Genomic DNA, 16,418 nt, shown 5'->3' on the forward strand with positions numbered 1-16,418 from the left:
ATGAGTTAGTTTCAGGCAATAGTTGTCGTGCCTGAGTGGGGTGATGCACTAGTCTTGGTGGTTTTTTAGATGTATAATATATCTAGGAATTAAAACAATACAGGTTAAGAGGAATCATGTGCACCAAAAATTACAGAATTACAGAAATGTGAGACGAGGGAGGGCGCTCTAGGAGCTTGGGTGTACTCCTCCTCTTCTCACTGGAGCTCAGACTCAAACGTCTAATGAGGGCGAGGTGTCACGGGCGCCATGTGTCAGAAAGTCAAAAGATCAAATGCATGCTTCATTAAGGGAGGCTGAATTATTTACTGGGGCACACACACACACACACACACACACACACACACACACACACACACACACACACACACACACACACACACACACACACCGACACACACCGACACACACCGACACACACCGACACACACACACACACACACACACACACTCACAATTTAAGTCTGTTAAGTGTCATGTGACAGATGGAGTCAGTCACAGGTCATATGTGAGGCTCTTTATTAGTCATGAAGTGGTTAAAAAGAAACTTGCACACTGAGATCCTTTTCTTTAAGGCGGTTTTAATCAATATTTTAACTATTTCAGCATCAAATCTTTCATAGACATTACAATCCTAAATAAGATAATGGTGCTTCGTTACTGCTGGATGTTTGAACTTAGATTCTATTGCCATATTTAGACACGTTTCCACTGTCCCTGTCAACAATTTGTTCCTTATAATATTCTAACAGGAAAATAAAACGATGTTCTTCAACCTGATGTATGCAACTTCAAAGGTAGACAGTATTAAATATGTATTTGCATATGTAATTCATATGGCTGAATTACATATATAAAAATAGTGAATAAAATGTGCTAAACAATTAGAAACATGTGCCTCTTTAGTTTTTGTTATTTCCTGCATTGTTTCAGTACAGTATATTATTGTATGTGCTGTTTTTATTTACTGTCTTCTTCTATATCTTTCTGTGTGTGTGTGTGTGTGTGTGTGTGTGTGTGTGTGTGTGTGTGTGTGTGTGTGTGTGTGTGTGTGTGTGTGTGTGTGTGTGTGTGTGTGTGTGTGTGTGTGTGTGTGTGTGTGGGTGTTACCTATTTTTTATGGATCCTATTAGCAGACTCGACCCTGCTATTTAATGAACTCTAAAACTGAATTTTTACAAGCACAGCTTTATGTGTCTGCTGCTCTTTTGATCATGTTTATAGGTAACATGAGTGCGCGTGTGCGTGTATGTGTTGCTCTGCTGAAGCTGCAGTGCACATCAGGACTGGTCCTCCCATTGTTCTATTATTTCTATGCAAGCAATGACAGCCTTACCCACAGTTAATAATAAGCACTACATAATGAAGAAAAGATTAGCCTCACCGTGTCTGTCATCCTCAGGGTCTACAGGAGACACTGCTAATGTCCAGTCATCAGGACAGGAACCAGAACCATGGTCATTCTACAGCAGGTAAACACACACACACACACACACACACACACACACACACACACACACACACACACACACACACACACACACACACACACACACACACACACACACACACACACACTGAACATGTGCAGCTTGTTGCAGAGACATCATTAAGAATCCACTGCTTATCGCTCTTCATTGTTTCCACTGAATCCTCTCCAAGTTCAAAACACACACACACACACACACACACACACACACACACACACACACACACACACACACACACACACACACACACACACACACACACACAGTGCGTGTGTGTGTCTGCTTTACTGTCAGTGTTTTTGATTCTCAGTTAATGTGTTGTTGAACATGTCAGCCTTTCTGATCGACTAATCAGGTCTGACAGCAAACCCCCCCACACACACACACTGTGGAGGCCCAAAGGAGGTGAGCCAATAATACAAGCACACTCTCACACACACACACACACCCACACACACACACACACACACACACACACACACACACACACACACACACACACACACACACACACACACACACACACACACACACACACACACACACAGCCCCCCCTGCTCTGCAACTTTCAATGGTTTGATATGGGCGCAGAAGAAGAAGACTGGCTGATATCTGCAGAGCATATTCATGTCGGTGTGAAAGGTTTTTTATGCAAATGGTGAGTTGAGAAGAACAGAGGACTTGTAACCCCGGAAAATGTTCTATTTTTCGCGGCTCATGTAGAATCTACTGTAGTGAAGGCTGTTTTTCTTTAACATGACAGATCCTCTGAAGATGCTCTCGCTCTGTTTTATCTTCATTTTATGTTTGTTTTTTCACCACCAAGCTAAGGACAGTTCACATTGGAAGGCTCACATATTTTGGGATGTCCTATAACATCTATGCTCAGGATATCTGCTGTCACTGGTTCACTGAATCATATCAACCCACTGACACATTGAACAAGAAGAAAGAATCCATCTTGTAGTTTCCTGCCGTCTTGTGCGAAAGGTGCACACATTTTACCTAGATGTGGTAACCGTGGCAATCAAAATGAACGGGAAGGAATCTGATTGGCTGCCAGAGGGCTGGGACAGAAAAGCACGGCGTCTCAGCTACAGATGCAACACCCTCATCCAGGTAAATATCTAAATGATCAGGGGCCCACAGGGAGATTCAGGCTCTGAGTTGACCCCCTATTGATGCAGATTTAGAACCTACAGTGACCACAGTTTTTGATTCATTTGAAACAACATATAAGGACGATCGTCTTCCATTCAGCACTGTGGAACGGATCATCCTGGTTGGTTTTAGGTTTTGATAGGAGGCACACATGCACTTTAAAATCACATTTAAAATCAGACTCTGAAGCTTTAGATTGCTGTTTGTGTATTAGAAAACAATACAGCTACACTAATAGAACAACAGTGCTGATATATTATACCATGCTCCTGTTGTACCTATATGACTTCAAACCATGAATCCACCAGTGCAAGCAGGATAATAATACACTTTATTGTTTGTATCCCCAATACATTTGATGATTGGGGTTCAAATGATGATTACATCACCTAAAAAACGCTTTGAAATTGTATTTTTTTGTCAATATTGTGCAGGATTTTATTTAAACATTTGATTATTGGGTTCACAATAGGTGTTTTGAAATATAGAAAAACTCTTTAACACCATAAAACAAAAGCTTCAACACTCCCAAACTTCAGCTGAAGCTTCACCTCAAAACCACAGCGATGCATTGGGTTACACAAGAACAAATCAATGGTAAAGAAAAGGGAATATCATAATTATCTATGTCTAGGAGACAACTTATGCTTTTCTGTGACAGATGATGATACTGTGTGTTTGTTAGTTTGTTTTATACGCTCACAAAGCCTGTCTGTCTGTTTAGTCTGATGGTGTTTTCTATCACTGCTGAGTTCAGTGTTCCGTTCAATTCCACTGCGCTGGACAGCTGGTATTCAGTTCATTCAGCAGCTCTGTCATTTACCGGACAATCATTGTGTGTGTGTGTGTGTGTGTGTGTGTGTGTGTGTGTGTGTGTGTGTGTGTGTGTGTGTGTGTGTGTGTGTGTGTGTGTGTGTGTGTGTTTTAATAATTAATGTATTCTACTGTGTAAATGGACCACTTTACAACTGAGAGAACGATTGAACATTTTCTGGAGATTTTCACGTTTCATCTACCACACAAATACCTCAGTAAAAACCCTACTGTCCTACGTCCAAAGCTTCTATGTTTAAAAAAACAGCAGTCAGTGATGTGCAGCCATGTGAATGTGATGTTATTCGTTTAAAGCCTAATGTTATGTTATATCTAAAAGAAAACGTCTGTGATGATTTGATTCAATTGAAAGACCAAATATTATCAGATTGAATTATTGCCCAGCCCTATATGAAGATCCTCTTACTATTTTTCAGAAGTGTTTTATCAATCTCTACAGGTCCCACAGGTCCGTGCACACTGAAAAAACTGTCATTAAATGTATTAGGTCCACAAATTTTACATAACTGAGGTTAGTTGAAAGCAATAATATTATGTTTAAATCAAAACTAATAGGTTCAACTTAATATTATTGCTTTCAACTAACCTCATACAGTTATGTAAAAGTTGTGGACCTAATACATGTAATTAAAGTCAACGTTTCAGTTTTTTCAGTGCAGCTGCCTGCTATCTTCCCAGAGACCAACAAAAACCGTCATGAGGAATCATCGTTCAGTCGCTATGGCCCTGATCTCTGTCTGCCTGGACATTTAAATAAACACCCTTTAGACTTGTCTGTTAAACCATGGCTTAAAGGTGCCTCGTTCATTCAGGGTCTATTTTTTAAGTCTTAATCATTAGTTATTATACTATTCCTATCTCTATGGACAATTTTGTAAAATGTATTTTAGTGTTTTATAGTTATTGACACACTTTTAGTCCTGTAAATTCCAATGTATTGCTGTTTTTTGTGGGTTTTTCTCTTCTCTCTGTTGTTGGTGCTGTTTGTTCTGGCTCTGTGAAGCACTTAGGGCTGCATGATGTACCAAAGACGCTTTATGACTAAAGTTAGGTTGAGTTTAAAGTAAGCAAGCGGCTTAACTCAAGTGCTGTGCTGTTCATCAAAGTGATGATAAAGAAGAGTACGGGTGCAGAGGTGAAGGAGAGCTCTCCTGCAGGCAGAGGCAGGGGGGGGGGGCGCACTGCAGTCTCAGTGTGCCCCCCCCCCCTACTTTATACACACTGAGGGATATCTGATGTTACAAAGCAGTTAACACTGAGCTGGAATTACATAATGAAACAACATGAGCCTTTGTACTTGTGTACTTTATACGAGTATTTCATATTTGTGCTACTTTATTCTTCTACTTCAATCCATACTGCAGATTTGAACTCAAGAATAGTCACATCTTACACACAAAACACATCTGTTTATAAACTACACAGCAGTACTGTACTTTTAGTTGAGCAAGGTTTTAATTGGAGGGCTTGTCATTTGTTTTTATGCTGAGTTTATGTTTATTTATTTATGTGGTATTACTACATTTACTTGAGCTGAATACCTCAGTTTCTTACTGTTTTCCCAGCATGCTTGCTGTGTCTTCATGCTCTGCTCATTCTCCATCTGTACATAGAGAGGAGATATTATGGTAATGGTCCACTGAAGCAGAGAGGTGAGCGGGTCTCTGTGTTTTTATTGATGAGTTAATTCGTTAACAAATAGGCTACCAGCACAATTAGCTTGTGTGACCTTTGACTTTAAATGATCAATCTAAATGCAAATGAGGTGAGCTGGAAGTGCCTCTATCAATCACATGGCCTCTTTTCTGTCCCCCTGCTCGATGAAGCTCCTAACTCTAAAGTAATTGGATTCCTCTGAGTCCCAGCATCCGGTAGTAGTCTGATGATCCTTCAGAGGCTGTTTCGTTTCCTCACAGAGAGTGTAACTGCAGGGGTTAAAATGCCTCACACACACCACCAGATGGCACAGCCTCACCTGAAAAACACCTCAGGATACTATGCAGTGTGAACTCACTCATCCTGGAAGCTTGTATAACCTGAGGTAAACCAGGTGCATTAAGGGTAACAAGACACTGAATGGGCCTGAGCTGCAATGACAGATAATGAACTTTCATTTGTGTTTATTGAATGTATAGTGGGGGAGACTGTGGAAAAATGAAATGGCTTTTGCAATATCCTGATCAATCTATTATATCTTGTGTATGCAAAGGTGTTCTCTGAACTCTCTTTTGCCCTTTACAACAGCTCTGAGCCCATAGGTTGGGTTTCCCTGGAAACAGCTTCAGTGGTTTGGTTCCCTCTCTCTGTTCTCAGCAGGCACTCGTTTTTGATGAAAGCTGTAAAACTAACTTACTATATACAGCTCCGGAAAAAATGAAGAGACCACTCCACATTTTCTTAAATCTGTATCTCTACATGTATGGCAGCCCTTCCAGTGTCTGTTGAATTCCAACACAGAGAAATGTTGTCAGTAGTTTATAGAATACAATAAATAAATAATAATAATAATTTAACTCTATCTATCAAAAAGAGAAAATGATAATGCTGAAGTGGTGTCTTAATTTTTCCGTGGCTGTATAGTGGTGGACTGAAATGAAGTACATTTACAATAGTACTTAAGCACAGTGTTGAGGTACTGTACGTATTTTTACTTCATGCTGCTTCATACTTCTACTCCACTACATTTTGGAAGCCCCTTTTTACAATTATAAACAAGTTAAGATTCTACATAGTAGCTAATAATAAATATACACCTATATAAATAAACACTGACATACAATGAGAGGTTTGGATATCCATCAGCATTATATAAAGTACTTCAAATGAGCTCCACCTTTAACAGCTGTGATGAACACATTACTGCATCAATCATTTTACTTCAGTACATTTCAATATTCTGAAATGAGCCTTTACACATAACAAGTACTTGTACTTTTGGTACTGATGCCATTATCATTGAACTTTTATTAAAGAAAGAGTTTGTGAATCTGTATACTATAGATTGGCTTCTATTACTTCAGTAAAACATTTGAGTACTTCTTCCGCTTCTGACCATACTCCAGCTGCTCAGCGGCAGACTGCAGACGGACACAGGGAAAGGTCGAGCTGGTGAACACAGTGCAGCTTTGAGCAGCTTTGGATTCCTCTCAGGAGTTCACTAATAATCTCAAATTCACTAACACCAGTGAATGATGATGTTCTGAATCTGCTAAATGTGTAAATATGTAAGTGTTTGACAACTGTTTTCAGGAAAACCATTTTTGTGATTTATTTGATTTCACTTTATTAGTGCAGTAAAAACAAATAGCAAGAGGTAGAGGGATTGGTCACAAATATTTGCAGGCATACCCATTAACCATAAAGCATTTTCTGTGTCCTCTGTGTGCTTTGTTACCTTTCAGTGTGACATTAGCAGACGTAAGGGAACACCCGGCTCATGTCTGGCCTGAATTATTCACCTGAAGAAAGAGATGATGAGAACACTCAGCCATCCAGCAGAGCTGCATGAGCATTACATCACTGCTGTCCTGCTAACACACATACACACTGCTGTCCTGCTAACACCAACACACACTGCTGTCCTGCTAACACACACACACACACACACACACACACACACACACACACACACACACACACACACACACACACACACACACACACACACACACACACACACACACACACACACACTGCTGTCCTGCTAACACCAACACACACTGCTGCCCTGCTAACACAAGCACACACTGCTGCCCTGCTAACACACACACACACACACACACACACACACACTGCTGTCCAGCTAACACTACGAGGACTAAGAGTTAAGATACACACTGCATTCCATCCTCAATATTATGTGCAATATTACTTCTCTTTAAATGTATATTTCCTTTTTTTTTGCCTTGTTTCAAATTCCTTTTCTATTTTGGTTTTCTTATTTTACTATACACGCATCAGCTTCTATTTTAATTCTTTTTTGCACTAACCCTAACCCTAACCCTAACCCTAACCCTAACCCTTTTTTGCACAAGGGTCTTTGGGATCATTGAAGTTCTAATTGACCTGATCTTAGAAATTGCAATAACTGTCAATAATACTCTGTCAGTAAAAGTCCCACATTCTGGCCATTTATTTAAGTTTGAATACTAAAGTATCAGCATTAAATTAAACTTAAAGTTCCAAAAGAAAAGTAGTCTTCCTGCAGAACGGCCCGTTATAAAATCATGTGTATTATGCAGCTGGTGAAAGTGAAGTTTTGCTGCACTTAAGCCTGTTAGCTGTAAATGAAGCCCTTTACTAGGTCATGGATTATCCTGGCTGTCTGCCTCGGCTGGCATGTCTGGTTAGTTGACCTGGGGGCTTCATCGATTTTTAAATGACTCATGTAAAAAGCCTTTCTCTAAATGTGGGACTGATGAAAATGGTTGGAGAATGGTGTCAGGAAACACTCTCAGCTAGATGTTTGTTTGAGGCAAATTCAGGCCAACAACGATTAGTACTTGTATAGTTTCAGCTCTCTGTTACAGTCATACCCTATGCAATAGTCTTTATCCATTACGTTTATTTTTCACTTAAGTGTTTGTGATTTACCCCCCAGATAAGAGTGGTAATAGGTTGAAGTGTCATATTAAAACAAATATTAATGCAATCCTCGTGAAGCTTTTGGTCAGTTGCATAAAGCAATGGATGCTGCACCCTGGAAACAATACTGTATTCAATTAAGATCAGTTTACAAGATGATCAGAATTAGGAAATTGCATGAGTACATGATCTGTAATGTACAAGAGGGAGAATGAGGTGATTGAAAAGAAAGCCAGAGGCACAGAAGAAGAAGAAGAATAAGAGAGGAGACACAGAGACAGATCCTCTGCGTTCAATAATTCAACATGTGGTTTCTGATAGTTTGCCGTCGCCCCGCTCTCTCTTTGCTCTGTCACAAGCTGTGTGTGTGTGTGTGTGTGTGTGTGTGTGTGTGTGTGTGTGTGTGTGTGTGTGTGTGTGTGTGTGTGTGTGTGTGTGTGTGTGTGTGTGTGTGTGTGTGTGTGTGTGTGTGTGTGTGTGTGTGTGTGTGTGTGTGTGTGTAAAACAGGTGCTCAGTGGTGTAATGTTCAGGTGTCTCAGTTTGCCAGACAGAGTATTTTCTTAATTAAACTGGCATACTCATAGCCAACACTATGAGCATTCATCACACAGGACTGAAGCTAGCTTGTTGATCAGCGGTAGTTGAATGTGTTAGCACTATCACATTTAATAATAAGCCCTAATCACAAGCACAGGGGAGGCTAAGGGGATGGCATTATTTTTTGTGGATAGTAAAATATAACAATAATATATACTGTATGTTGGGATGTTGGAGACACCAAACTGTTGACCACTGCTGGATGAGAAGTCTTTACAGTTCATCCTCAGGGGGCCATGAATGTGATGTTTTTTTTAAACAATGTTCACTGAAATCAGTTGTGGAGACAAACGTTTTGTTGTATTTGCCCCTGAAGGATGTAAGGCAGTATACAGTACTGTGATCCTTAAAGTAGAGTTGGGGAAATCTGCCCGAGGGGCCTGTTCAGTAATTTGCTCTAAATTATAAAATGGGGAGCATTTATGCCAGATTAACAAGCAGCTAGCGAGCTGTCGGGCAGGGTTATGTTGAGGATGGTTTTGTTAAAGTGACGGAAGAGCAAAATGTGTCATGTGTCAGCATTAAGGTGCTGGTGAATAGAGCGATCAGACAAGCTGAAGGGGATCTGATTCCTAACAAAAGGCTATATGTAACCTGTTTTCCCTCAGCCTGATGTAACATTGACCAATAAATACAAATAAAACATTCCAACATATAGAATTAAATAATCAGGACCTGTCCAAACAAACTTTAAATTACCTGCCATAGACGTTCATTAAAGGGAAACACAAGGCTGTATTTAAGTACAGTACAGTATATTTAATTACATACCTCCACTGCCCACTGTGCTAGAGGAAATGTTCTCAAATATTCAGGATTCATCCTCTGGGAACATTTGTAAAACATCTCATAACAATCTATCGAATAATAACAATAAAACTTTATTTATAGCACTTTTCATATGGCACGTGCGGCTCAAAGTGCTTTGCAAAAATGGCAAACCTCACAAGAAATTCCCCTCAGATCAGATGTTTAAAACTTTTTCAGATACATGCAGCATAGCAACAAAACATAATATTTTAACAGGTTAAGAGGCACACAATAATACAATATGAGAGCCTATAAAATAAATGTAAACATATGTGTACAATGAAAATAAAACTGATAATAAAACCTTCAAAAATATAGCAAATGGTAAGCAATTAAAAGATTAAAGGCCAACTTAAAAGGAAAAGTTGCTATTAAAACTGTCAAATAAATAATGTGACTTAAAACACTTTAAGACCTATAAAACAAATAAAACAATATAAAAGTAGGTGAATAACAAAGAACAACATTTAAAGGAAGGTGTAGCTAATAAAAAGCTAATCTAAAAAGATGGGTTTTTAGCTGTCGTTTAAAAATGTCCACTGAGTTGGCCTCTTGGATATCTCCTGGCAGGGTGTTCCACAGTAATCAAGATACATGTATTTAGGTCTGGACCAAAGTGCTGGGCACACTGCCAGAGCCTCCACACACAGTGGAAGCTGCTCACCATCACATGTTTTATATTGACGTATGGTTTGGTTCTGTATTCTAGGCCCGGTAAAAGGTTTTAAAGTATTGTTGATAGTTTACTGACTGATCTTCTCAGTCACACGGTTAAACAGTTTATCTGGCAGGGCAGCGTTGACATTGTAGTGTTTTTATCTGTTCAGAAATCCAACACCATACGACTGAGGAGGAAGTGACATCTTGTTGCCATGGGCGATAGTGGAGGTTGTTGGGGGCTGGGTTAACAAACTGTGTGATAGTGTGTGAGTGTGATAGAGAGAGGAAGGGAGAGAGAGCAGGAGGATTGTCCCAAAATGTTTCTGCAGTGGATACTTCAGAGTGATCTGAACATGATCAGAAAGCTGGATATTCTTATACATTTTTAAATCCTTAAAGTGGAGTATACGTACAGAGAGAGGCGGGACTGAAGGTCACGGAGCAGGATGTCTGACCCTGCCCCCACCTGTTCTTCTTGACACCATCACATGGACTATTCAGCTTTTTGAGATGATCCAACAGAGGTTTTTATGAAGACTTTGTATCTACCAAAGTTCCACAGGATATTTGGAAATTGTTAAAGCAACATTTATAAACTCATCAGGTCAATCACGACACCTTTCCCCCAAGAGTTGTGGATTTTTTTGTTCCATGTGTGTGTTGGATAGAGGTCTGCTCACATCAGAAGTCATTGTCAGGGTGAACACGTTTGGACAGTGCATGTGAAGATGTACAAGCGCCGGGAGTATGTGGAACTCTACGAGAAGGACCTGGCCAAATGGGCCCTGCTACGCAATGTCAACACTGTGGTGAAACAGAGCACACTGCTGCCGGTACGAGCCTGTGTGTGTGTGTGTGTGTGTGTGTGTGTGTGTGTGTGTGTGTGTGTGTCTGTGTGTGTGTGTGTGTGTGTGTGTGTGTGTGTGTGTGTGTGTGTCTGTGTGTCTGTGTGTGTGTGTGTGTGTGTGTGTGTGTGTGTGTGTGAGTGTGTGTGAGTGTGTGTGTGTGTGTGTGTGTGTGTGTGTGTGTGTGTGTGTGTGTGTGTGTGTGTGTGTGTGTGTGTGTGTGTGTGTGTGTGAGAGAGAGTGTTTTTAGTTGCAGGGATCTTAATTATATGTCTTGCCTCTGTGGTATTCCTGTCCGGTAAGTGTGCGCCCTTGTGTCATGCATTAAATATTAATTACATTTCTATGTGTGTGTGTGTGTGTGTGTGTGTGTGTGTGTGTGTGTGTGTGTGTGTGTGTGTGTGTGTGTGTGTGTGTGTGTGTGTGTGTGTGTGTGTGTGTGTGTGTGTGTGTGTGTTTGAGAGGAAATGATGTAATATTGCGTAGTTCTGTGTTAAAGTAATTAGGAGTAGGACTCTTTAAAGTAGAGACACCACATATATACACCTGAACATCAGCAGGAGAGGACTCTTTAAAGTAGAGACACTACATACTGATATACACCTGAACATCAGCAGGAGAGGACTCTTTAAAGTAGAGACACTACATACTGATATACACCTGAACATCAGCAGGAGAGGACTCTTTAAAGTAGAGACTCTACATACTGATATACACCTGAACATCAGCAGGAGAGGACTCTTTAAAGTAGAGACACTACATACTGATATACACCTGAACATCAGCAGGAGAGGACTCTTTAAAGTAGAGACACTACATACTGATATACACCTGAACATCAGCAGGAGAGGACTCTTTAAAGTAGAGACACTACATACTGATATACACCTGAACATCAGCAGGAGAGGACTCTTTAAAGTACAGACACTACATACTGATATACACCTGAACATCAGCAGGAGAGGACTCTTTAAAGTAGAGACACTTCATACTGATATACACCTGAACATCAGCAGGAGAGGACTCTTTAAAGTAGAGACGCTACATACTGATATACACCTGAACATCAGCAGGAGAGGACTCTTTAAAGTAGAGACTCTACATACTGATATACACCTGAACATCAGCAGGAGAGGACTCTTTAAAGTAGAGACACTACATACTGATATACACCTGAAAATCAGCAGGAGAGGACTCTTTAAAGTAGAGACACTACATACTGATATACACCTGAACATCAGCAGGAGAGGACTCTTTAAAGTAGAGACACTACATACTGATACACACCTGAACATCAGCAGGAGAGGACTCTTTAAAGTAGAGACACTACATACTGATACACACCTGAACATCAGCAGGAGAGGACTCTTTAAAGTAGAGACGCTACATACTGATATTCACCTGAACATCAGCAGGAGAGGACTCTTTAAAGTAGAGACACTACATACTGATATACACCTGAACATCAGCAGGAGAGGACTCTTTAAAGTAGAGACACTACATACTGATATACACCTGAACATCAGCAGGAGAGGACTCTTTAAAGTAGAGACACTACATACTGATATTCACATGAACATCAGCAGGAGAGGACTCTTTAAAGTAGAGACACTACATACTGATATACACCTGAACATCAGCAGGAGAGGACTCTTTAAAGTAGAGACACTACATACTGATATACACCTGAACATCAGCAGGAGAGGACTCTTTAAAGTAGAGACACTACATACTGATATACACCTGAACATCAGCAGGAGAGGACTCTTTAAAGTAGAGACACTACATACTGATATACACCTGAACATCAGCAGGAGAGGACTCTTTAAAGTAGAGACACTACATACTGATATACACCTGAACATCAGCAGGAGAGGACTCTTTAAAGTAGAGACACTTCATACTGATATACACCTGAACATCAGCAGGAGAGGACTCTTTAAAATAGAGACTCTACATACTGATATACACCTGAACATAAGCAGGAGAGGACTCTTTAAAGTAGAGACACTACATACTGATATACACCTGAACATCAGCAGGAGAGGACTCTTTAAAGTAGAGACACTACATACTGATATTCACCTGAACATCAGCAGGAGAGGACTCTTTAAAGTAGAGACACTACATACTGATATACACCTGAACATCAGCAGGAGAGGAACTCTTTAAAGTAGAGACTCTACATACTGATATACACCTGAACATCAGCAGGAGAGGACTCTTTAAAGTAGAGACACTTCATACTGATATACACCTGAACATCAGCAGGAGAGGACTCTTTAAAGTAGAGACTCTACATACTGATATACACCTGAACATCAGCAGGAGAGGACTCTTTAAAGTAGAGACACTACATACTGATATACACCTGAACATCAGCAGGAGAGGACTCTTTAAAGTAGAGACACTACATACTGATATACACCTGAACATCAGCAGGAGAGGACTCTTTAAAGTAGAGACACTACATACTGATACACACCTGAACATCAGCAGGAGAGGACTCTTTAAAGTAGAGACACTACATACTGATATACACCTGAACATCAGCAGGAGAGGACTCTTTAAAGTAGAGACACTACATACTGATATACACCTGAACATCAGCAGGAGAGGACTCTTTAAAGTAGAGACACTACATACTGATATACACCTGAACATCAGCAGGAGAGAACTCTTTAAAGTAGAGACTCTACATACTGATATACACCTGAACATCAGCAGGAGAGGACTCTTTAAAGTAGAGACACTACATACTGATATACACCTGAACATCAGCAGGAGAGGACTCTTTAAAATAGAGACTCTACATACTGATATACACCTGAACATCAGCAGGAGAGGACTCTTTAAAGTAGAGACACTACATACTGATATACACCTGAACATCAGCAGGAGAGGACTCTTTAAAGTAGACACTAAATACTGATATACACCTGAATATCAGCAGGAGAGGACTCTTTAAAGTAGAGACGCTACATACTGATATACACCTGAACATCAGCAGGAGAGGACTCTTTAAAGTAGAGACACTACATACTGATATACACCTGAACATCAGCAGGAGAGGACTCTTTAAAGTAGAGACACTACATACTGATATTCACCTGAACATCAGCAGGAGAGGACTCTTTAAAGTAGAGACACTACATACTGATATACACCTGAACATCAGCAGGAGAGGACTCTTTAAAGTAGAGACACTACATACTGATATACACCTGAACATCAGCAGGAGAGGACTCTTTAAAGTAGAGACACTACATACTGATATACACCTGAACATCAGCAGGAGAGGACTCTTTAAAGTAGAGACACTACATACTGATATTCACCTGAACATCAGCAGGAGAGGACTCTTTAAAGTAGAGACACTACATACTGATATACACCTGAACATCAGCAGGAGAGGACTCTTTAAAGTAGAGACACTACATACTGATATACACCTGAACATCAGCAGGAGAGGACTCTTTAAAGTAGAGACACTACATACTGATATACACCTGAACATCAGCAGAATAGGGCCCCTTTATTCAAACTGAACGTCCTGGATCGTGTCTTTTGCCATTTACTTGAGTATTTTAATGTTTTACTACTGTTTACTTCACAACCATTACAAACAAATGTCTTAGTTATTACACAACTACATTCAATCGATAACTTTATTAACCATTTTTTTTCAGACTCAATTCATTAATATACAACATATATAATACACTAAAAATAAGTGGACACATTTATGCATCAATAACAATCCAATATTATAAAAAGAACATCAGTATGCTTTGTTCAACCCCTCGCTGTTCACTGGAGTCCATGTTACTGACCCCCTGCATCCATGAAGGAGGAACCTTCCGGCACAGGCTGAGAGTTTGACCCTGAATAATTGGACAGGAGAGTATTCGTAAACTCTTCTGATGTAGAGATCTGTACTTACCCTTCTTTCCTCTCCTACATGATGACTGTCTGCTGGTTAGATGTCCTCCATGTCCAGCTCGACAGATTCCTGGTACACATTTAGTGTTCTGTCCTTTCCAGAAGCTTCCAGTCCAGCTGGGCTGTCTGTCTGGTTCAGGAGATCATAGGGGTTCATTTTACCCTTTCATTTACTAACCCTGCTTAGACTGAAGGGGAACTTTGGTATTTTTCACTGGGATGTTAATTGACCAAATGTTCGTCTACACTGCAGCGCACACTCGCTCGGGGCAATGTCCACTGCATGGTCTCACTCAATACTGGACCAATTACAAACATGTTTATCCCCATCAGACAAAAAAATATGGGAAAAGATCTAAATCGAAAAAATACAACAGTTCCCTTTAATGCTTCACCTTCAATCCACACAAAATAGGGAGTAAAGATCGAGATGAGGCCTTGTTTAATGTCTGCTTGGGTTAATGGGAATGACTTCAGACTGCATAAGCCTGGTCCTGGTGCAGATTGAAAACAGTTATGATTTATTTAATGAAAACAAAGAAAAAAATTGATTCCAATCATGGGTCTGATCACCTAACATGTCTGGTTCCGATCACTGTTAGTCTGACATTGATTTAAAATGTAAATTCTTTCTGATGGTCTATTTTAATACATTTTGGTCCATTTCCTTTTCCTGGCTTGGGTCTTAATTTTTGATGTATTTTTCAGGGCGACTATGTTTGGTTGGATTCAAAGAGTGGCCGGGAGTTTGAGGTGCCGGTCGGCGCTGTGGTCAAGCTCTGTGACTCAGGACAGATCCAGGTGTTGGATGATGAAGGAAATGTAAGTGTTGGAACACTTTTTAGCTTGAAAAAAACTACTTGTTGTTTTGTCTGAAGTCCACCACTACATAGTCCAAGTGTCCAACCAAAACTCCTCCATTTATAGATAAGTTAAGATTGAGTTTGTTTTCACGCAGTTCTAGTTCATTCCTTTCTTATTGTTTTCTGAAAGGTTTAGTTGAATGTATTAAGTTTGCTTTTGTTAGTTTCAGGTATAATGTCTCTGAAGCATGTAGGTAAATTAACATAAAAGATACATGGGTGGAGAACTGTGTAGTAACGGCCATAATGTTTCTCGTTCTTATTAAAATTTTAGATTTAGTTTTCATTAATAACCCTGCTCCCCCGCCCCCCAACAGGAGCACTGGATCTCCCCCCAGAATGCAACAAACATCAAGCCGATGCATCCGACCTCCATCCATGGTGTGGAGGACATGATCCGCCTGGGAGACCTCAACGAAGCCGGCATCCTCCGCAACCTGCTGATCAGATACACAGACAAGCTCATCTATGTGAGTACTACTGCAGTACTCCTCTAATACTACTAATAAACACTAATACTGATATACTGTACAAGTAGAACTTGCTGATCAGATACACAGATGAGCTCATCTATGTGAGTGTTAGTGCTGCAGGCCTGTTTTTCACCAGTTCTTGATTAAAAATGATGATG

The 16,418-nt window shown here is 40.2% G+C and overlaps 1 protein-coding gene across 1 annotated transcript in view; it reads left to right on the plus strand.

Annotated features, from left to right (window-relative positions):
• myo7aa (myosin VIIAa) overlaps positions 1-16,418 on the plus strand; it is a 62,800-nt gene that overhangs the window by 7,018 nt on the left and 39,364 nt on the right. Inside the window, 3 exon segments of the mRNA XM_063906814.1 lie at positions 1,403-1,472; positions 15,633-15,746; positions 16,105-16,257. Coding sequence (XP_063762884.1) covers positions 1,455-1,472; positions 15,633-15,746; positions 16,105-16,257 — 285 coding nt within the window. The 5' untranslated portion in view covers positions 1,403-1,454.

This window comes from Eleginops maclovinus, chromosome 18, assembly GCF_036324505.1.
Source record: "Eleginops maclovinus isolate JMC-PN-2008 ecotype Puerto Natales chromosome 18, JC_Emac_rtc_rv5, whole genome shotgun sequence".
In the NCBI taxonomy this organism is placed as follows: domain Eukaryota; kingdom Metazoa; phylum Chordata; class Actinopteri; order Perciformes; family Eleginopidae; genus Eleginops; species Eleginops maclovinus.